The 23,828-nt window shown below is 37.8% G+C and overlaps 2 protein-coding genes across 6 annotated transcripts in view; both read right to left on the bottom strand.

Moving 5' to 3' along the window:
* Nucleotides 1-7,110, bottom strand: part of sipa1l2 (signal-induced proliferation-associated 1 like 2) — a 68,028-nt gene extending 60,918 nt beyond the window's left edge. Inside the window, exon 1 of one of the 2 annotated variants that reach the window (XM_077203757.1) lies at nucleotides 6,931-7,110. The gene's annotated coding sequence lies outside the window, so the exon portion shown is untranslated. The remainder of the gene's footprint in view (nucleotides 1-6,930) is intronic. The other variant, XM_077203759.1, reaches the window with a different exon arrangement.
* A 1,189-nt stretch (nucleotides 7,111-8,299) lies between these two features.
* Nucleotides 8,300-23,591, bottom strand: LOC143711779 (uncharacterized). 4 transcript variants are annotated; one of them, XM_077203753.1, is made up of 18 exons: nucleotides 22,754-23,591; nucleotides 20,669-20,836; nucleotides 20,475-20,575; nucleotides 20,278-20,392; nucleotides 20,106-20,177; nucleotides 19,735-19,850; nucleotides 17,096-17,252; nucleotides 15,937-16,070; nucleotides 15,696-15,792; nucleotides 15,324-15,602; nucleotides 14,999-15,130; nucleotides 14,369-14,521; nucleotides 13,653-13,870; nucleotides 13,335-13,503; nucleotides 13,072-13,203; nucleotides 11,774-12,526; nucleotides 10,070-11,348; nucleotides 8,300-9,003 (listed from the first exon to the last, which is right to left on the bottom strand). In XM_077203753.1, exons 1-18 carry the CDS (start codon nucleotides 23,189-23,191, stop codon nucleotides 8,951-8,953), a joined length of 4,566 nt encoding a protein of 1,521 aa, XP_077059868.1. In that variant the 5' UTR covers nucleotides 23,192-23,591; the 3' UTR covers nucleotides 8,300-8,950. The 4 variants fall into 4 exon arrangements, with proteins under 4 accessions (XP_077059868.1, XP_077059869.1, XP_077059871.1 ...); XM_077203754.1 differs by having other exon boundaries at nucleotides 15,937-16,067; nucleotides 22,754-23,427; XM_077203756.1 differs by having other exon boundaries at nucleotides 15,937-16,067; nucleotides 20,475-20,565; nucleotides 22,754-23,427.
* Nucleotides 23,592-23,828: the final 237 nt, after the last annotated feature.

Here is a 23,828-nt window from a genome sequence, read left to right as displayed (position 1 = left end):
AACATGGACAAATGTGAATAGACTGGACTGAATTGAGTTACCTTCTTAGACTAAATGGTTATGATTTATTAAAGGGCCATGAAGGTTTGCTGTGCATGCAGAATGGCAGCACCACCACCTCCGCAACAAACAACAGCTGTTTTTGCTACAAATAGCCGGGCTGATTATGACCAACATATGTAAATTACATCTAGCAATGTCCTACAAAATCTCTATGGTATATATTTAGTAGTCAGATGCGAGACATAGCAGGGGCAGACTGTAGCCATAGCGTAGGACTGTCTGAAACCGTAACAGTGAACTAAAGGATATCAGCCACAAAAATGCAGCCACAGACAAAGACCTAAAATATCTGTATTTGAGTGCAATTAAAGCAAAATGGACTCTAACATGAGGAGTCCTGAGGATCACATGCATTTAATCGTCCTTGTACACGCTTGACTAACAAACAACCCCACTGACATGGGAATTACACATCCAGCCCTGGCAAGGAGCAAATGTAGGGCAAAAATAACAAGCTTTCCACTCGACTTGCATTGCAGAGGTGGCGCTGTCTAGCATACAATGCATTTAATCATTGCGCAAATATGCTTTAAGAAGCGAAGTAGCAAAAACAATGAAACAAAATAAAGAAGACGGTTATGCCATCCTTTGCCTCACAAATGAACTACTGTCTGTCAAAAAGACAACTTTAACATTGAGCGGAATCCAAATGAACACAACTGCATGGAGCAGTCAAGACAAGCTAGTGACGTGGTGATTCACGGCTGTTGAAGGGTAAACATTGCAAAACAAAGACTTCACAGATACTGAGCAGTCTTTATCGCTTTCTTCGCTTAGGGACACACCTCCATGACAACCGACACAGGTACAACACAGCCACTGTTCTCTCAACACTTGGCAGGAGCTGTTAACCTTATGCAAGGCCTTATTGTGCACATAATTAATTTTTTCAGCTCCCCGTCAGTCATCTGATTAGTCATACCATGTTTCTCCAGGTGGAAGCGAAGAAAGCAGAGAACCAATTACAGGCTTGTTAAGAGGTGACATTCCTCAAATTTTCACCCTGAAGGCTTGTGTGGCAATTCCCCCAACTTTATAAAATTAAAAATATCTAATTGTGAAATTGTTTTGCTCAATCTGCTTGTGTTAATGAAATGCTCAAGGTTTGGTCTTTCCACCCACCCAACAGACAGAGAGATGGGGAAATTGATGTCTTTGAACACTACACGTACACTCGCCTGTCCCAATTTGAAGTCCCTCTTTGTGGTAGAAACCTCCAAAGAGTTCACTTATCAAGCGCGGGAGAGTCATATTAGTCCCGCTGAGAACAGAGATCTGGTTCAAAGACAGAGAGAGAGAGAAGCCAAAAGGAGACAGCCCTGTGTGCATCAGCCAGCCTTCTAAAATCTCCCCCCTCTCACAATGAGCCTAGATGCTTGAATGAGATTTGGTTCAGCAAAAGGAGAGATGTGGAAATCTATCTGCTGAATGTGCTGATATTTCATACCTCATCTCCAACTCGAAACAAAGCCCCGCACAGAAACAAACAACTTAGAACCCAATGTAGATACTAGCGCTCCAGTGCTCTAGTTTTTCGTAGCATTTGCCATTTTAAATATTGAGCAGCTTGTCATCCGAGTTTAAGTTCATGAAGAAGGTGGAAAGAAAGATGGAAGATCCCAAAGGATGGTGGAAACGTACGGAACTGTGTGAAAGGGTTTGAAATTAAACTATTGTAAATCAGGAAAAGGCATTTGGTGGGGTTGAGACCCAACTGGATAAAATGGAAGTGAGTGTTACAGTGTCAGGTGTAGAGGCAGATGGCTCTGTGCATCTGATAGGGTTTGCCAGCAGCCTTGCTCTCTTTCCCATGGGCCTTTGCATTAGGCAGAAAAGAGGGAACGTTCCAGGATGGATGGGTTATTATGTGGCTGGGACTGCAAGTTATTAAATATGATATAAAGCTGTTAAATATAAAGCAGCCGATAAAATATAAAGGAACACTTGGCTGGCATAAATATAAATTATTTACTCACCCGCCTCATGTCATAACAAGCCTGCATGATTTTCTTTCTTTTATATAACACAAAAGAAGGTATTTTGAAGAATGTTTTGGTCTAAACAATGAAAGTTTATACGGTCCAAATCAACATGTGAAGAAAGACAGACAGAGGTTTATAATGACACGAGTTTGCGTATTTTTTTTTTTACTCAATCTATCCCTTTAAGATGGAGAGACTGTTAGATTAGGCAGATAGAACAATGAAGAGCAATATATAGATGTAAAGTGAAGCAGAAGTAATTTGGTAATATAATTACAGAACCATTAAGGTTTCCAGTACAAGCCTTGGCCTTCCTTCAAATTGCCAGCACTCGTATCGCAGGCTGTTCCCTCTGTATCTATGTCAGTGATTTTAAACAGTTCATCTAAAGTCACATGACTGCAATACAACACCTATAGCCTGACCTTTAAGTTCTGAGATAACACATCCATGCTTCATAGCTAACCCTGATATGATACAACAGAAGCGAAACAATTGACACATTGTGTGATTAATAGTATATTAATCACACAATGTCTTGGATTCAGAATTACAGGGTGCTAAGGCAAGGTGATTCTGCCAGGAATGTCAGGAAAGTCACTCAAGCAGAAGTGAGAAGGGAAGTCTGAGTTGGCATCAGCTCTTTAGGGTTTTCTAGTACAATAAGGATGAAATGGTTTACTCTATATCGAACTGAAAACCGAATCCCCAAACCTCCAGGTTGCGGAAGCGTCATAGGAAGACACTCCATTGTGTCTCCACCTTCAAAAAGAGCCATGAAAGAGAATGGGAGTAGGAAGAAAATAGCTGTGAACTCAATGGCCGACTAAAAGGAAACCTTTTCTTGCAACAAAAGCTTCCATTGGGACAAGGAAAGTAAAACTATATACGTCAGAAAGAATTGACAAAGCTTTATCAACAATTTTTTTTTTAAATCAGGAAAACACTAACAAATGTCACCCTAAATGTCCTCCTGATATGTTAGACTTGATAGAAAGCACATTTGGAAAGTTTTAAAATTGACATTAGCAGTTGGAAACCGCTGCTGTATACAGCCGGCTATATTAAACCAATTATATAGTTCATCTTAACAAGAGGATTGCGGGCTATGTAGGGTACATGAAGAGTGTCAGGGATGGTGGATGGAAGGTGGGAGTTGGTGGTCCCATTTAAGACATCACTCTCTTGCTCACAAAGGTGCACATTAAAAATGGAGTATCCGAGGTCACTTTCGGCCAAACTGAAGTACCATTGATGGAGTGGTGCAGTGATCCTTTCCTGTACCCATGCAGAGAAGCTGAGAAAGGTCTGGCTATTGATCCCTTGGCAACAGATGGCCATAGCTAATCCCTGTCTCTGTCCATGCATTCTCCCGATGCTATCCATTGGTAAAAAAAATATTTTTAAAGAATCACTCAGTACATTACTACCAGCAAATTAACAATGTATCCTTTGTAATCATCTTCTGAAATGCCACTTTAAGAGAACAGATTTCACTGCCAGCCGACATTTCAAATGCTTTTCATGGTCTTCAGCTGATGTACCCAATCATTTTTTTCCTTCGGAGAATATAATCTTACAAAAACAATCAATGAACAAACAGGGTCTTGCATAGATGAGAGTCACTATTTTGGGAGTTTACAGACAGGCAAACAGATTAGGAAGTAGAGCATCCGATCTAAGTCTCGAGATAATAAAATACTTCCTTTCTGAGAGAGGCAAAAGACAAACTCTTTCAGAAACAGGTCACACTTAGGGCAGGGGCTGTTTAGTCTTCGAATTAAGCCATTTGGATCTTGTTCCCTGAGGTGTTCTCAACTCCTGACCTTGATTTGGTAAACTTGAAACACATCCGTACTTATTTCCTTTCCATTATCTGTGAATTATGCAAACAATCCACATAATCTGCCCCACCGTGCAGGATCTGGGCGCTCAAATATGCTCTGATTGTTTACTATTCCTAGGGAACAAGAAATGCACGGAGGAAACAACTAATACTGAGGAGTCTTCCCGGGGAGCCAGACACACAAACATACACAACCACCCACACTGGACGGTCGCCTATGAACAATGAAAAAGGGGAGGAGTCTTCTGATTTGCTTGCTAGGGTCAAAGGGGTCTCACAAGAATTAGATAACTCAATCAACAGTCAATCAAGGGCTAGCTCAAACTCAGCTGCATCTAATAGCTATAATTTCCCTAAATCGAATTGCACAAAACCATTTGAAAATCATCTGCTGATCCTTCTCTAAGATCTTGAGGTTGGTCAGAGTTGAAGAAAAGACTGCACACTTAATTAGCCTGACCGCTCTATGTCGAGAAAGCCGAAAAGTCCCACAGGGTTCACATGAAGAGTCCCTCAGTGCTGACAGGTGCCCGCCATGACACAGAAAGAGGGGAAATGAATCCGCTAACACAAACAAATCGCCCTCAGGCCTGTTTTCTGTCAGAGGTAGCGACACAAAGACCATTGATTTGAACTCCCTGAGCACGCAGAAAGTGTTTTTGACGGGTTCCCTGCTGTCAGACATTCGGGGTGTTTGACTTCTAATCCACCCTGAGGGGGTTTCAAATAACCACACAAAGCAGCATGACTATTCATTCAGCAGTATATCACCATTTAAGTGAAAATATGAACATTTCACAGAAACAGCATAACATTCTTATAGCTGAAACCAACAGGACACAGATGTGTTTCTTGGTTGGCTCCAAGCCCTGCTCTCAAGAGAAGTGTTTCTGACTAAAATTAGCTAGGCTGAACATAATTACATTGGAGTTTTGATAATTAATTTAACAATAAAATATATGGCAGCTCATGAGATGAGCATTCACAGCCATCTGCACCTCATTTGACATGCAACAAGACATTTGGGCGGATATCTGTAGTCTCCATTTGATGAAGACATTTCATTTACATGCCACTCAGTTTCTAACAGATGAGAACAAAGTATTTGCCTGAATTTGAATAATGGATGCACCTAAAACAAAGACAGCGGAGCTACAAAAGGTTTCAGCCTGCAAAGCACACAAACCCCTCCAATTTGGGCATCAAAAACTCCAAACCCAGGAGAGAGAATAAAACCGCAGATTTACTGGGTAGACTGCCAAGATGTTCGGAGCAACAGCTGGCTGCCAAGGTTACTGCTGAAGGAACAACAAAAAAAACTATTTCTCCATAAAGCGTTACAAATTAAGCGAGACTAATCCATTTCAGACCGTTGCAGGGCTTTCAACACCATTGAATAATGTGTAGTTTCGGATGATCTCTCTTATAGGATGAAGACCAGTGACAGAATGAGCATTAATGCTATTAGATTGAAGATAATCAAAATGGTACAGACTGATTTCCTATTGACAAACACAAAACTCATTTGTTTCAAAATGAAAATGTATATGATCAGTTGTGGACATTTTGCTAAAATTATAAAAGATCTTTGAGACTGTGAGGCTTTGAAACAGTAGTTCTCACAAAAAAAGATCAAGCCTCATCTCATTCCAAACTTGACTTACTTTCTTCTATGGGCAGCAAAAAGAGATATTTTGAAGAATGTATTTTCCATAATGACAATCATTGACAGCCTTTATAAAGAGCACCAGATCACCATAAAATTAACATAAAAATAGTCTGCATTAGTTGTACGCTATTTCCCAAGCCGTTAGAAGCCCTATCATACCTTTGTGCAAGAAAAAACGAAATCATTATTCTAAAAGTCATTATTCACTGAAGATTTGGGACATCTGGCCTAGCACTTCTTGGCGAGTTTGTGGGTGAAGCCATCCCAATTTGTGAATGACCGATTCGTTTAAATCTGTTTTTTGTTGTGTTTTTTTTGTTGCAGATTGCAGGAATTTTAAGTAATCTGAATTGTGAGCAAGAGCTCAATAGGCTATAAATCCAATCCCATAATAACATTCCTCATGTTGGATGTTTTATTTATTTTTTACTTTTTTTTATCTAAAGGCTCGTCTTATGGGATAACAAAGTGATGGCTGGTTTCACACTTTGAACCAAAGACAGTTCGCTTACTGTTTCATGAAACTAAGTATTCTGCCATCCTACTGATTTGGCATAGGCCTGCAGCTTTCTGCTTACTTTATATTAGGGAAGTAAGCATATTCGGACGCGCGGAATGATTTGTTCACTAATCAGACAAAACCGATTCTGAACAATTCCGCTGCAGCGTTTAATTGAAGTGATGGAGAGTGGAGCGACTTAAATTTCGGCCTGTTCCCTGTTCCTCACACAAAGCTATCACATGGCGTCACAAGACTTGGAATATATATATATATATATATATATATATATATATATATATATATATATATATATATATATATATACATATATATAACGACTCGTGTGGATTGCTTTTATGTTTCACGGAAGAATGTCAAAAGGGTTTGAAAGGAAATTAATTGAGTAAATGATGACAATTTTAATTTTGGGTGAACTAACGATAGCCTAGCCTAAGTTTTAAAGTGAAAAGACAGCGACAAAGCGAAATTTAAACTTGTTTTATGCAAATCGCTGATATACAACAGCTGGAGTGCAATCAAAGGTGTTGTCAAGGTATTGTAGGCTGTTTTGTTATTATTCCACCTATAAGCCATCCCAAACGCTGTATGATGCTTCGAAACTGCCCGCTGGCATCAGCAACGACACATCGACTATAGCCTAAACCCAAATGAATTGACCTTATTTAAAACAAAGCAAACTAACTATTTCCCGCTGCTTTCCTAAAAGCATTTATTGTTAAAACCAAAAACACACGCGCGCTGTGGAGCCGGATGGATGGACAAAACACTCTCCGTGGAGTTCACCTAAAAAGTTTCTTTCGGAACAAGTTCAAATACAAGAGACAGATCAAATTGTTAATCATCTTACCTCGCCAAAGACGAGACGACAATCCCATTGTAGGTGGAAAATCATACAACGAACGATTCCTTGTGTCAATACACGCGTTATTTCCCAAAGAGACGCGCCTTCCACAATAGAAGCGCAAAAACTCAACAGATCTCAGGACACAGCGAGCGGCTGACTGACAGCCCCGCCGGCACAAAGCCCGCCTCCTCTTAGCGCTGATTCGCCGTAGTGTACACAGAACTCCTCCTCCTTTGATAGAGGATTATAATTTGCTATCTGGCCTGTCAATCTCGCCCTTTGACTTTAAAGGGGCTGTTTGGAACGATGTTGTGAGACTCATTTATGTAGTCTCATGTTGAGTAAATTATATCAACCATGTAAATAAGCCTATTAAATAATATTTTTTTAGGGATGATAAATAGAGTTCTATAAACGTCAACTTTTTAAATTACATTTTAATAAGAATTTCTAAGCAAACAATCATTTAATCCATGAAAATGCCTCTAACTCATAGTCTATATTTACAAGCACATTGTGCATTCTAGATGGCAATTAATAGTGGGGGGATGACGTTGAATGAACAAGCAAAATGCTTAGACTTGGTTACACTACATCCTGGTGGTCATTTTAAAAACTTTTCTGTTATGGGGGAGACGTTTTCCCCTTGAGCAATTTTCCACCCTTCAAAATCACATTTAGTGTTATAAATAATTTTAATGAGGATTTGCTTGAATGTGTTTTATTTTTTGCCTTGAAGCAACATTTTGCAACAGTAGAATGGATGTGAACAGTGGATATGGACAGAATGAATTTTGTGCAATTCATTATTAAATACTACAGTGTTTACTTGACATCTAAGTGAAAGTAAATAGCCAGTGTAAAGTAAAAAAAAAAAAAAAAAAGTTGTTTAAAAATTAGTATAAAGCCTGGTGTTTCGTACAATGTAATTGTTACATTTTCTTTTTGCATTATGACATCAACAGATTGTGTAGTAACTCAATTTCACAATACACAAAAACCAGTCTCAATGAGTTTCCTTAAATTTAATTGGCAGCATACTTAAAAAAATACTCCTACATTTTTCAAAATTTAACTGAATCAAAAATTAACAGCTTTTGTAGGGAAATTCCTGCAAAAGTGGGTTAATTTGTCACAAATTGAATTTTGATAATGTAAGCCTCATATTATTGGTATTAATAATCTTACACGCTCTAGTAAAATGTCAAGTTATTTTTAAATCTGACGGGAGCTACCCTGTGATATGTGTCATCTTATACATGTAGGTTGACAAGGGTTGTGTTTCCAGGACTGTAAATTGCTTTTACAGTGACCTAAATATCTTACATGTTTTCTTTACATTGGCTTGAAGCAATCCACATACAAGTCACACTGACACTCATGTGGTTTCAGTTTTATTTTGTGCAAAATAGTGAACGATGTAAGAGTGAGAATAACAAAACAGCACTTTATGGCCACACAAACACATTAATAATCCCTTCAATGGCATATATGCTCCATGATAGTGATTTACAAACTGTTTTCTGAGATGTACAGCTTATTACAATAGAGTCTGGTTATGAAGGAGTGCCATATATCCAAGTTTCTTCTCATGACAGTCTTGTTATTATTTCCTCCGTGAATCAGCAGGATGATATCTCTAGGTCTGATGATTCTATTGTTAGCTCGAAATGGGTATGTACAATGCCTTTTTATTGTACATGGGTTAAACCTTCCGCTGTGCTTACCTAATGCTATAAGCAGGACAAGGACTCCACCTGGAGTTAGGCAATGGTAATTTCAAACTTCTATTGTGTGTCTGCACTGTAGTCTATACAGTGGGTCTTGGATCAACCTTCAGAATGACAGTTTTGCATTATATTTACCATGTTGATATAGAGAAGAATACAACTGAAATACAATAATACATGTACAGCAAGTAAATGCAGAGCAGATAAATAATGAGATGTTCAAAACGATCCCATCCTTGAAATAACCCATCTTGCCAATGATGTGACGGGGTTACATGGGCAAAATAACCATCTCATCCATGGAGTGGGTGTGCTACCTGTCCCCTGCTGGTTTTGATTGATAGTCCTGCAAATGAAAAACAAAAGCAATTAACCTGCCATTAAAAGAGGAAATGTAATTGTTCATTTGGCTTGCATTATAAATCTGCATGTGTCATATCCTATACTCATTCATGTTCTCAATTTTAAGCAAATTTTAAGTCTACAGGGAAATACTGGCCTAATTTTGAAAGCTGTGTTTAGGGACCAAAACAGCTGTCAAACATGGCGATCAATTTCCCTGTCATCCCCATGAGATATTGTCGTTATTGCAGCCTGGAGTATTTGTCAGTGTAATAAAGGCCATATCATTTCATGATTAATAACTGGAGCATAAAATATCTAATTCAATTACAGACACTATCTTTTTCATTCTCTTCGTCCAGAATTGCAGGTGTCCCACCAATAAAATGTATACAATTACTGTAGCTCTTTATGCATAGACTGTACGTCTTCAATGCAACATTCACATTATATTAGATGTGTTGTCATTCATAACAACCGCTCAATTAAAAGTAAAACATAAAATGTTGCTCAATGGAGTATTGAAGAATCATCTGAACTGTGCACATGCCCAACAGATGGAGCTATTTGCTAATCACATCACACTTTGGCAGGTCACATAGTCTGGCCACTAATATGAATATGGCAGGAGTGAACCATATGACGACATGTCAGTGTCTCCAAAGAACGGCTATTGTCTAATATTCTATCAAATCATTTTCAGTGATGACCAATTAATTGGATGATTGGACGCAAACCTGTATTTTCAGCAGCCATTACTCAAGTCATTGGTGCTCAAGAAACATCTATTATATTATTATCGATGTTGAAAACAGTTGTGCTGCTTATATTTTAGTGAAAACATTTATATATATATACATTTCATATTTTGTAACACTGTAAATGTTATTTTTGTTCAATTTATTATGCCGTTGCTAAATAAAAGTATTCATTTCTGTAAAAACGTTTGAACTAAAGTGTATATAATCATTATATACGTGCAATTTGCAGTTTGAAATTAACAAGAAAACAAAAAAATATGACAAACTCAATATCAGTCATTAACCTTTATTGTAAGAATCATCTCCTACCTGTTTCTTCATCTGTATTTTTTTCCACAGCACAGTTTGAAGTGAGATTACCCACTCTTCCTCTCCAGATATCTTCCAGTTCCTCTTCCTCCTGCTGAAACAGCCAGTGCCCTGGCTGAAGAAGCTCCTCCGTGCTGATGTCTGCTTTCTCTGCACAGTCTACTCTGGTCTCTTTCACTGTATCACTGAAACACACTGCACAGTCTCTCACACCACAGTTTATGATACGGCCTCTCTTACGGGAGCCCTGGCCATTAGGGAACAAGTTTTCTGAGGCGTTTATCTTCACATGTTTGGACGTGTTGAATAAGTGGCCATTCAGGTCTTTTATTTTGGTATGAACACTAAAGCAATTGTGACCACATGATGAAGAAGGACATAGAGGCCTGCATTGACTGACTGTTGGGGAACCATTGACCACTGGAGGAGAGGCTTTGTGACAGCTTGAGGAATCATTATCAGGTCCTTCATATTCAACTAATGTGAAAACCCTCAAGGCAGGTTCTGTGTTTTCATAAACTTGGTTCAATTGCTGGGTCTTGACCTCAGAATCTTCCATATCTGCCGGGTTTATTTCAGTTTGTCGAATATGAATCATTGGTTCCACCTCTAGTTCTAATTGTGAATTTCGAGTTGATGGTAATGTTTGGTTGTTTGAGTCATCATTAATCTGTACAGGTTCAATCTCCTCTTTATTTTCCTTGTCCGAGACACTGTTGTGAAAGCTCTTGGGAAGACTGAAGCTAAGAGTGGATCCTAGAGACAAATAAGAGCAGATGTTTTTAACTGCTCCACTTGAAGTCTTGACGGCATTGGGCAAATTGTCTTCTGGAAAAGGGTTGGATTTGTTATCAATGACAGAATCCACCGGTAACATGTTTTTTTTAATGAAAACCTGAAGATTAGAGTTTGAATGACTTTCTTTCGCTTTCCGTTCTCCTTCTGGCCAAGTGTTACACCTCCGCCTGAAAATGCTTAAAGATTTGCCAGACCTTTCCAATCTTACAGTGCCAGGTGTAGAGTTTCTTCTCTGCTCATCCTCCTTACTTCTGATCGGCTCTTTAATCTTGAACAAAGAACTAGCCTTGAATCTGTTGTGATTGTAAACCATTCCTCCTTCAGCTGTGACATTTTGCGAGAAGGAGGAGGCCGATTGAACTGAGGAGGAACCCAACTCAGAGTTTGTCATGTCCTGCCCTTCTGCATGTGGTGGGGATAGGACCTCCAAGACTCGTCCTGCAGATCTGTAACTATCCGAGACGTGTAAATACGTGAACACCTGCCATAGAAAGATGGATGCAAAACTTTAGATAAGCTGAGATGCAACTTACAATCTCAGAAAAACAAACCCACGGTCAGTTGTAATGGCCCACAAGCGTTCTGTGAACTGAAAATTATATGGCTCTTGTATGCATACACACACAGCTGTGATGGCAATAGCTGATGCATGACTAAAATGATTGCATGCCAAGTTAATAAATCCTATATGGCGGCTTCACAGCGCATTATTACAATACACACCACCAGGAGGCTTTTCAAAGCCATGCCATGGAAACTTAATCATGAGGTCATTGTTTTACCACATGGGACAGGATGTACAGAGCCGGGAGAATAATAAGCACATGCATGTCTGGTTTGTGTGCGAGCTTTGAGCTCATTTTGGAATGTGGCTGAAGTTAACGCAGTTTTTGAAGTCTTACTTACTCTGTGAGTGACTTCAGCTGTCACTTCATGCCGCAGGTGGTCGTCGCTTTGGTTTTGGTTTGTTTCTAGATTATTGTATGTTGCATTTCGCATCAAGTCTTGTTTGTAGGTTGGTGACTGAGGGTTTTGTGCTTGATGCATGACTGATAGTTTTTGCACCTGATCATCGTCTGGTGATAATCGCAGATTAGATTGGTTGTTGATGGACTGCAGATTCTCTGTTGGGTGGTTGCAAAAAGATGATTCAGTGTTACATGGAGACAAAAGGCTGGATACTTCCTGTTTGCTTAGTGACTGGACGGGTTCTCCGTGGTTTTTGTTTTGCAATTGTCCAAGATTCCAAAAAGATGAATTTTGTTGGGTCTCTTTACTCATGAGTGATTCATTCGGCCATTTCACCAAAAGCATTTCTTGTGACTGTTGCATTTGCATTGAGTTTTTGTCTTGTGATTGATGTCTGTCCGCCTGAAAGCTGCTTGTTGACTCTTCTTGTATGTCATTATTGATGGGTGACCATTGCTTTGTCACTTGGTTGATGCCTGAAGACTGTTCATCAAAGGTCAAAATGAGACAGATGCTAGAGCCTAGAGATGTCTTTGAAAGGCAGGACTCCTGACTGACAACACTGGATACATCATGTCTCACACTCTGTTCCTCAAAGTTGTTTTGAGATGACTGTGTTTCACTGGCACCTCCTTTGACCTCTCCATTTGTACTGCACATACTATCAGAAGGATTTTTGAAAGGCATAGCCTAAACAAGGGGGAAAAAAATAAGTACAAAAATAATAGTATTTTAATTGTATTATTAATCAATTAAATTATAGTGTATTTATTTTTTTATTTAAAAAATAAAATAAATATGTATTTATTTAAAATAAGATAAATATTTTATGAATGAGGGATTAACGCACACTGCATTATTTAAAATTTTGACGTTATCTAACATGCATGATTCTGATATGTACGCAGAATTTTGCTGTGATTTTTTAAAATAATAACTAAACTATTTAAGAGAATGTTGTCCTAAGTAAAGGATTTCAACGTATTTGTGTTTTAAATCTCTGGTATCACTTTTTCCTCTCAAATAATAAGGTAATTCAAGCTTTTTTTTGTTTATTTAATAAACATTTGTGTATTAAGCTGGATAATGTGCAGTCAGATGCCATTATTGCAAAATAGACCCCTTCAGGGTGATACAAGATCCTGATGGGGTTAATTTTGCCATAATGATCACATATCCCTTACATGTTTTAAATGACATAATTTGTAAAAGATGTCAGGAAAAAATTTAGAAACCTGTTGTTGAGCAGGATCATTTGTTGACTCTGATCTCCCATCCTTGTTTCTTTTAACCTGCTCTCTTTGAGCGTGCCAGTTCACCTGGATCCAGCCCAGCATGCTTTGCAACTCATCTGTTCTCTCCTTGATCTAGAGACAGGAAGATGTTAATCAAGAAAACATCATCATAACGAACATTCTGCAGATGGATGCCGCAAGACAGTTGACATCGCTTTTAGATGACCATGTGGTAATAGTGAGTAAATCAATCACACACTCACAATGTCTTTAAAGTGACTCTCATCTTGCATAAGAATTTGACCAGCTGCAGCCAGTTTGCTAAACTCATCCAGCTTTGTTTCAATGCAGTGATCAATCTCTGCAATTTCACTCTCTCTGCAAGCAGAGCTGCCAGCAAGGATACAGGATCTGGTGTTCTCTGTCCACGTACTAAAGGACACAAGAAGAGAGACCGTGCTAAACTAATATAATATAACAAAACCACATATGGGACAGTATTTCCTGCGTAAGTTGTTGACATTAAACATGAAATATTCACAATGTATAATTATCAAAATTAGTCAGACGTTCTATCTTACATCATGGCAAGATAGTTTTCAAAGTAGTCCTGAATCTGGTGAAACTTCTCCAGGCGGCCTCTGTTCTCGGTCATGTTGCGGCCTACTTCCTCCCAAGCCTGCAGGATCACCTGAACTTCTTCCCTGAGAGGGTCTCTCTCCTCTGGGGAAGGAACATGTATCTGTCTGGCTAGTCTCTCCATCTCTCTCACCTCTGACTCAATGATATTATAATGAGCCTTTGTGAGACAAAAATTTTATTAATTAGAATGACAACCTGATTAAAAGTGTGACATTTATGACTTAAAGCTCATTCAGTCCATTTCAGGGTGCAGTGGGAAAAATTCCTTATATGTAACCTATAATTAATTTAATAGGCTACTGTTTAATCTTAGCAACCTTTTAATACTTAAAAAGCAGGGCGTATCTTTAACTACTGCAGGAAGAAGATATTTTGATGAATGTTGGTAATCAGAAAGTTGACGATAGCCATTGACTTCCATAGTAGGAAAAAATACTATGGAAATAATGGCTACCGTTCACTATCTGGTTACCAACATTCTTCAAAATATCTTCTTTTTGGTTCTGCAGAACAAAGAAACTCACACAGGTTTGTAACAAGTAATGACAGAAATTTCATTTTTGGGTGGACTATCCCTTTAATTACTGCTCTGGGGTCATTCAAATAGTGATAAGTTCTAGAATACAATAGTAAATGTATTTTTTTATTATCTGACCTCCAGGTCATCCTGCTGCTCCTGTAGCCCTTCCAGACCACTGATGTCAGAGTCACAAAGCACAGCCATATCTGCTTCTATGTCCAGAAGGTCCATACTGAGCTCAGCACAGCGGCAGAGGTGCTGGTTTATCCGCAGTGTTAGATTAGATAGCTGAGGAAAGATAAATCTGCTCTTAACTGATATGTGATTGACTATGAAAAAACATGCAGTAGCCACAAAAAATGTCTGAACACTTTGCCTTTTAATGGCAATTCATAAAATATCAACCAATTGGCATCTTTAAACTAATGATGCTAGGCATTTTCACTGAATTAACTTTACTTTTCGTATTATTATTATCATTATATATTAGTATTTTAACAAAATATTCCCAAAGTAACTACTAATAGTTACTATAAAATATAGTTACTGTATAATAATTTGAACATAATCAATAATTTATAAATTTGACATGTGCCTTAAATTTCCCAAAACCTTTTTGAGATAGCTGCAAAAGATGTTTTGGAAAAAATTATTAGCAGTGTGATACAAATTGGTGAAATATTGTGCATGCCATTTATTTATATGTATATTTTTAATATCAGGTTGATGTTGGACATCGCTTTGTGAAACAAGCTCAAATTTTACCGAGCTTTGTAGTTCACCAGTGGTCTGGTCCTGTTGCTGGGATCTTTCTTGATCAGTTTGATGATTCAGTAGATCCAGTGACATTTCTGCATCCTCAGCTATTTCTTGCCTATGCAGTGGTCCAGGAACATCCTAAAGCAGATACACGATTGTGTAAGTGGTCCTGACCTGTATTCATTACATTTTCTAAAATTCATACACAGAAACATCATGTTATGAGTCTGAAACAGAGTGTGCTCCATTTTTCTTTTTATGCTCATGTTTTTGAAAAAAACAATAACACTTAAAACTAGAGGTTTTATATTGTATATGATGTTTGGTTTACTTGGCTCTTTTTGTGATATCCGGTGGGATCCAGAAGTTCAAGGAACTTTTCAAGCATTCCTGAACTGCCGCCTTCTACATTTTCCGGGAGATGGTCTGAAAGTGTGAATTCTGATACCATCTGTGCGGCTTTATCTCCAGTTTGTTTTTTTTCCACTGGTTCAGTCTGATTGTTCTCTCCATATTTCATCAGCAGAGCATCCCAAAGGACCTCCACCTGGCTTAGGAGCTCCTCTATTTTGTGGTCTTGTCTTTGCTTTGAGCAGTCATGCTCTTCATTCTTTATTCATTTTCAAAAGGAGATGAAAAGAGATAAGTGAGATAATTTATCAGTTTAGTGCATTGTTATGAAAAAATCTTGAAATCGTATTACCATTCCAGTGGATGTCTTTGACTCTTTCACCAGCTTATTGGGTATGAAACAATCTTGAGCAGAAACAGTGGTTGTTTGAGCCATCTGGGCGATACAGCTGGGAAAGCATTAACTGTTTATCAAACTTTACTCAACAACTGCATCTTGAAATCCATTGTATGAAATGACATCACACAATTACGGATCATTTACTTCATCAGTCAATCCACATATTCATTGTGAAATAAAAAACTAATTGCACCTCTTCCTGTCCTGTTTTTCCGAGATATTGTCCAGCTTGGAACAGCTGCTCTCCGACAGTGAGCCTCGACTCCCTACAGAACATTCCTCAACTGGACTCCACATCCTATGGGCCCACAGCCCTTGAGAGCACTGCTGAATTACATGTTGAGGCATACAATATGTTTAATAATAATTGATTGAATAACAGATTCAATCAGGCCGTTGAATCATTAGAAAATAATGCACACATGAGATGGTAATGCACATCATGGCTGTTACACCTTGGGTGTAGATTATTTTCTAATAATTCAATGACCAGACGTCAATTAGTCCACTTATACTACACATCAAGACATTGTTTAGATGTTGTTTTTCAAGACATTTGTACGTTTTTTGTCCTTAAAACACTCTAGCAACCACATAGCAACATGCTTAAAATCATTTAAAACACTTTAGCAACCTCATAGCAACATGCTTAGAACACTTCAGCAAACGCATAGCAACATGCTTTGAACCACTTAAAATATCTCAGTAACCGCATAGCAACATGCTTTAAAAAACTTAAAACATCTTAGCAACAGCATAGCAACGCCCTGCAACTACTCACAATGCCCTGTTATTATGGTGGTAAGTTTGCATGGTATTTATTTGTTATGTGATATATGGAGAAGCCTAATTCAACTTAAAAAAATATGTAACGTTATGTTTTTATATTTACATAAGGTAATTGTGACTTTATATATGACAGTTTAACTTTATATATAAAATGTGACTTTATTATCTTAAACTTCATCTCACCTTACTTTTATTATTATTTTTATTTAATCTGAGGCAGAAACAGGCCTCTACAGAAATCACATAAGTACCCATAGGAGAGCCAATATGATTGGACTTGAGGATTCAGTTGTGGTTTTGCTGAAGGTCATTTACATTCTCATTCCCATCATTCTCAAGGATGATTTGAACTCTTCACTTTTTTCTAACTTTGCAACTTAAAACTAAAGTAATATCATTGTCTAGATAGAAGGTTGTGTGTCAAATGAGACAAGTTTAAAGCCTCATTGTAAATGATTGTCTCACCGAACAGAAATTTCAGACCAATCTACTTTTCTCTGTGGTCATGACTGGTCATTTATAATCACACGCTAACATATGTTTTTGGAGGCAGTGCAACTAACCTCAAATCCTCTGAGACGGTTTTGCTCCTCTTTGACGTCTTTTCCCATTATGCTGTGACCCTCATTTCTAGCAAAGCTCTGTGAGTCAGGGCATGTGGTTGGAGGATCAACGGGTAAAGTTGATGGACGTTTTGAAGACACATCCGTCTTCTGGCTCCTGTAGAAGTGGAACAAAACATTACCTCTAATGGCACCACCGAGGCATCATTACTCTTCAAACATTTCAAACATATGATATTTCATCATCATTTTTGACCATACAAGTCAGTAGACTGTAAATCTTTAATCCTAACAACTTGCAGATTGAAAATATAAAAATATACACAGATCACTAACACCATATCTCTGCTGCTTATGTAATCCTGGACGAAATTTTGCAGCAATTGTTTTGGTTTGGGTAGATATTACCGTTGGCAGGATATGCAAGCAATGATGTCACCTCCTTCTTGTCTGGTTAGCTCATAGTTTCAGGAAAGGTGTGTTTGCAGAGCTAGTGATAGAGGACTTGTTGAAAGAGCCAAAAAGGAATGTAACCATCTCCGTCAACAAAGCCAACATGCTGCATTTAAAAAAAATAGCTAATTCATTTAATGCCGAATAACTAACAATTGGTGTATAGCGCCACCTACAGTAATTAGAGCAATCAACATGGCACTATTTATGTAGGTATTGGCTGCTGTGGGTTTACTCTCATTACCAAAACATATAGCGGCATATTTCTTTTTTTGGACAGGAATGACAATGAGGCTGTGAGGGATAGAATTCCGTGTGGTCAACGTCAACGGATTGTACCTTTGTTGCTGACGAAACATCTTTCCGAAAGAAAACTTTCAGTAGCAAAAAACTCCATAACAGTTTTAAAAGTTGTGAGTTGTGAAAATTACGTCAGCTAGGACCTTTATACAGTACATGCCATTGTAAAGACTGTATGTCTATCCATACCTCATTTTCATTTTCATCAATTCAATATGGCGTCTAACCTGACAAAGGTCCATTCCTCCGTTATTTCCTAATTTTTCCAAAGTTATATATATTTCTGTCATGACAACTCTCAGAGAGTTTGACATGGTAATGAACGACAGTGCTAATATGTTTGGTCTTGGCGGAATAGATCTGCTACGCTGCTGCTGCTGCAGAGCAAGTACAGGACTTGGCCTATAGACGACACACTGCTGTGAGCAAATAAGGCATGCTGCTGCTGTACAGTATACCATACATGAATTACCCTTAGCAGATCTAGACAGCCGGAGCTGGGGAAGGTGACGGGTTTCTGAAAGAGTGCTGCGTACTGCTACGCTGACCAGGTATTTGAAAGTTGAGCAGCAAGCTCATTGACTGCTGTTACAGCAGGAACCAATCAGCTGTGCCCTATAGAGAACAATGTGACAGCAAGCAGATTGTGTTAAGGACATGTCAGTCTGAATTTTGTATTTTATAATTACAAATGACTAGTTTATAAGGCCATATATGTGTCTTTTGTGTACGTGTGTTTTCAGTTGGTGTAAATTTGGAATAATCAATCAATATTTTTGTTCCATTTCCTAGAATAGAAAGACTTTTAAGATAAATGTAATAAAATTGTGTAATAAAATTTTATAAATGTGTATCTGCTAAAAGTGAATTTTCAAAAGCCTTACAGACGTAAAACAAAAAAAAAACTCTAATTTTGATTTTATATGTATAGTTTATTTTATTCTGCTTAGTTGTTTTAAACTTTCTGTGTTTATCTGAATTAGTTGCCTTAATAGTGAGATTTATGACATATATTCAGACAGTTATTTTTTATCAGTTCCTTCCTCAGTGCACGGGCACATTCGTCCAGATGCGTTTTAATAGAGTACCTGTCTCTCATCATATCTTCATACCATACATATGAGATATTCCTCACATCTGCACCAGTACTACAGAGACTAAATCTTACGCTATTATAGCCTTTGTTCATCTACAACCACCTTTTCTTTCAGATCCTGTCATTCAGTTCCTCTGTATCTCCTCTCTAACACTTTCAGAAGACATACTATTGAGGTCACAGAGGTCACACTCCAATGTGACTGAGTTTCCATGGAATTCTGTGTCTAAAGCTGTTGACTGTTCTGTGATAACAGCCATGATCCAATGTGATATTTTGTAAAGGGTGACTTTAGCTCAGCCACTAATTACAGCTTCCTTTAATGGTATTGGCAACGTTTTAAACCAGACATGCGTAGTCTAGAAAAATGATCTAAAAATCATTCAGTAAGCAAAATAATATTTTTGTAAGTTCTTAGTGATATGTGTCCTGCTGAATACTTATAACAGAATCACACATTAAAAAGATTGCATAAACTGCCAAAGGCTTAATCTCAGGACCAACATGTAATTAAGTTTGAAACTAAATACATAGCAATTGCATCAAAACAACATCTACGATTCATGATCTAAGAGTCTGCAATAGGTCAATATCGAAATAAAAGACCATAACATTACATCACTAAACCACATGTCAGCTCAACTCCTGGTTGCTGACAATTATGGATTCCATTTTAGCACAATGTCATGTACTATTCCAAGCCTTAAATATGATCTCACTGCTCTCAACTTTATTTACTATTGTTTTTTGTTCACAGGAGGACAATGGCAGTAAGGAGACTTTTGTTTACCGGAGAAACTCCTGGAGAAGTGCCCAGTTCTCCTTCACCTCGGCCTGTTTGCATGTAACTCTTTTGGCCAGGGTTGGGTGAAGAGTTGACAGGCGAGACGCAGACTCATTCAGCATCTGGAAAGAGAGTTGTCCAGAGAGGGGTGGGGTTGTGGAAGGAAATGACATCATTCATTTGGAGTTCATATGCTACAGTCTAGAGAAAAAACTTGTGCGTGAGACTAATATAACGGACTAGTATTTGGTATAGTGAGAAATCATACATAAAAAAAGCAAAGTGACTGTGTCAGGTTCATATGTTTTCATGTTCTCAGAATTCAGGTTTACACAAGAAGACATTATTTCCTCTAATGAGATCATGGATAGACTTACGTTGATCTGACAGGCAATTTCTCTCTTCTCTTTGTCGCTTTTTTGGATCTCGCCCACCATTACAAGGTTCCTCTGCAACAAAATTAATTCCAGATCAGTCCTTGTATTATTTATAAAGACAGTTTGAGGTCTTTTCTAAATACCAAAACTAATCAACGCTTGTTTTCTCAACCTTCCAATTAATGCTGCCGATGATGCTGTCAGCCTGTTGGTAAAACGAAGAAACATCTAGTGCCAACATGAGATCTTGATGATAGTCCCTAAGGAGTGACCTCAACTTCAGCCACCTGCAGAGAAACTAACTGTTAGTTTGTATCACTAACAAAAGTGCAATAATTCTCTACTCTCCATAGTGCCAGGAAATCTTACGATTTGTCAACGTGGTCTCCTGAGCTTTGTCTTGTTCTAAACATTTCCAATCCTAAATCTACACCATCTGACGTGTTCTGAAGAGGTCTTTCTGGTTCCTCCTGGCACAGGAGATGCATTAAGCAATCATGAGGTAATTGTTCAACAAGACACATTAATAAACAAAACAGAAACATCTTTACAATGAATTTAACCTGCATCAAGTCCAGACTTGTTGTCAGTTGGATGAGAGAGTTCTCAATGTCCTTGAGGTCTCTCCTTTGACTGTGAGCCGCGTCCTCTGGTTGATCACATGGGAAAGCTGGCATGCTGTTATCGTAATGAAGGTTCCTTATCTTCCTTCCTTTAGTCCATGAATCGGTCTGCAATGAGATATAGTCACAGTCTAAAGATATATAGCATGCATTCTTTTTTTTAAAGAAACATATTTATTTTCCTAATTATGATTTTCAATATTTTTATTAGTTATTTTTGAAGTGATTTAAGTAATAAGTAGTTTTTTTATAGTAATATTGTCCAACCAGTTATGGGTTTCATTTGCAGTGTAATATATATATTCCCTTTTAATTTATTGTGAACTAGCAATTTCTGAGTGAAAGCTGTTTATAGACCAATTATTTTTCAGTGTATGCTCTTGACCAACAGACTATTTCTCATTTCGTAAATCTCCCAAAATATCTTGCATCATTCTATGTTGCTCCAACTAATTTGTCTTGCACACCAAGTTTTGGTTCTTCTGCAGTTTCTCAGCTGTTAGGCAATAAAATCCTGTTGTTTGTTTGGGTACATAAAGTACAGATTGAAGGCCAAATTGATTCGAAAAGATTGCTAACTAGATGATATGCCAATACATTTTCTTCAGCGGTATCAAATATCTCCTCAGCAAACACCTCATATTTATGCACCTGTGTTTAGAACACCCGGGGGATTTTTATGATGTATTTTAGATTTAAATCACATTAATAGCAGGATCAGAGTCTGTTGGCCCACCAACAATACATGAGCCTGCAGCAAGGTGTGGTACTTCCAAATAATGATCTCATCCATTAGCGGTGGTGCTTAACGTTGCAAATCTTGCAATTCTTAACTTGTCTTCTGCACCACTGCGATGACTGCATCCTCAGCACATGGTGTTAAAATTCTGTAACAGTGGGCAAACCACATTTGCCCTCTAAGATTTATATTATGGCTTTACCTCTTACATATAAACAGGAATCGAGTTTAACTTGTGGAATACTGTAACATCATTTGCCATTTATTTACCCACAAAGTGCATCGCGACCAATAGTTTAAATATTACTCGCCATCATTAGTGTAGTTGTGCCATGTTTTATCGTCAGTTTAATCTCGATTCCTTCCCTCTGTGTTCCAGTTTATAACTACTTCCCATTTTTTTGTGGAAATTACCAGTTCATTTCGGCTGTGTGCTTGTGTAATGAGGGGCCTGGCTATGACCTCATCTCAATGAGCACAGTGTGCAAAACTGTAATAATCCACACAGTTTTTTTTTCTTCCTTTCACAATAAGACAATGTGTTCTTGTTGTACTCATTTGTGCATGCTATGAGAAGCTGCATTTCTAGTTTTGCAGTGGGAAACTGTGGAGTGAGTGCATGGGCAGGCGGTAACTGTAACAATTTAACAAACAGCTCGTAAAAAAACAAATACAGAGCTGTGACGCCTGTGAAAAATATGTTGTGATGCCAGTTAAAAAACTAAATTCATTCGAAAAGAATGCAAATGCTGTTGAGGTTTTTATGATCTTATGATCCTGCAGACGTTTTTTGTCTTTTTTTTTCTTGTTTGTAAAATAGCATTCAGTGGGATGTATTGGACCTATTATAATATGTATTATTATAAATTAAAATATTGTATCAAATGACAAAAATGTATGATAGATAGATAGATAGACAGATAGATAGATGTAATATGTATTATTATACTTATTATTATATATATTATAATATGTATTATTCTAAATTAAAATATTGAATAAAAATGTAAAAAATATATATTTATATTGCCTATATATATATATATATATATATACACACTCTAAAAATTATATATATATATATATATATATATATATATATTACATACTGTATGTATATTTAAATGTATATTTACACATAGTCTACATACAGTATTTTAAATTTATATATATATATATATATACATACACAAATTTTTAAATACTGTATGTAGACTATATGGGTAAATAATTTCCAGCTAAGAAACATCATGTCCAACACATGAAAACAATGCATTCTTGCTCACCTCTAGCTGTGCACCAGACTTGTCAATCAGTCTTTCCTCAACTAGAAACAGCTTTTCAGTAGAAGTACTTGGCTTGTTCGTCTCATAGTTTGTCTCGTTAAAGTCAGCGACATGGCAGTTGATCTGGCTTTCAGCGTTTGCACACATAGCAATCTTCTTGATAGATCTGGAAGAAGTTGATGGGGACACAGAATCCCTGTCATCTTCCTCTTTAATATTGTCTGAAAGTCCCTCCACTGGTGTAGATGTGGACACTCTCTCCTGATGGAAGGAATAATTGTCATCGTTTGAGTCGTTTCTCAGTTCACAGCAGTCCAGACCCGGTACAGGAAGGTGGATTCCCACATAATCCAAACATTTTGTCTCGGAGGGGACAGATAACTTAGTCCCGATAGTAAAAGGTTGGATCCTCTTCATTGCTCTTCTTGCTTTAATCATCAGAATGAGGAGCAAATGACCATAAAACAATAAAACATCATTGTCATTATTTAAAAGAATCCTTCTTCTGCAACTTCTGATAAAATTACAAGCCTGAAGTCAACCAAGTCAGTTAACAGTCTGTTAAGCTAAAATGGTCCAGTCTGAATTGTTCTGAGACACTCTAGAGAGACTTTTGAGATGCAGACTGGAGGAACTGTGTTGAACGTGACTCTTGCAAAGCCTCACTTCTGCACAGACTATGAGAAAGCGAGAGGGGGGGTTGAGGGAGGAGAAGAGTAGGGAGAGTTTAGTAGAAACAGGGTGAGGTCATCATCACACTCAGTCACGGCCCCATTTGGAGGGAGAGAGGGCTGTAAACCAAAGCTGTAAAAGATTAATCCCAAAATAAGAAGTTGTGGGAAGATAAGAGTCAGAAACACACAGTCGAGCCCTCTCTGAGGCCTTGCTTCTCGACAATGATGTCATTTATTTTTCCTCAGCTGTTCCCTTTCACTTTCCTTTTTTTTCACACAGTCCTTTTGTCAGATTTAATGCAGATTTAATGCATACAAATCACATATTCAAAATATGCACCATTTTGTTCATCTAAAGATATGCTTGGATACTTCCTGCAACTGAATAAACAGATAAATAG

Source organism: Siphateles boraxobius, unplaced genomic scaffold, assembly GCF_051911475.1.
Source record: "Siphateles boraxobius isolate OS27281-9 unplaced genomic scaffold, OSU_SipBor_1 5, whole genome shotgun sequence".
In the NCBI taxonomy this organism is placed as follows: domain Eukaryota; kingdom Metazoa; phylum Chordata; class Actinopteri; order Cypriniformes; family Leuciscidae; genus Siphateles; species Siphateles boraxobius.
The sequence above is the reverse complement of the archived record's forward strand: the minus strand, read 5'-3'. Positions and strand labels throughout refer to the sequence as shown.

What these genes read in the sequence shown, in the direction of transcription:
- LOC143711779 (XM_077203753.1), bottom strand. Translation starts at nt 23,191, where the DNA reads ATGATTAAAGCAAGAAGAGCAATGAAGAGGATCCAACCTTTTACTATC. An exon ending in AGTCTGGTGCACAGCTAGAG is followed by an intron (nt 20,837 to 22,753) that starts GTGAGCAAGAAT and finishes ATCTCATTGCAG; the next exon opens with ACCGATTCATGGACTAAAGG. An exon ending in CAAAGACATCCACTGGAATG is followed by an intron (nt 15,603 to 15,695) that starts GTAATACGATTT and finishes AAATGAATAAAG; the next exon opens with AATGAAGAGCATGACTGCTC.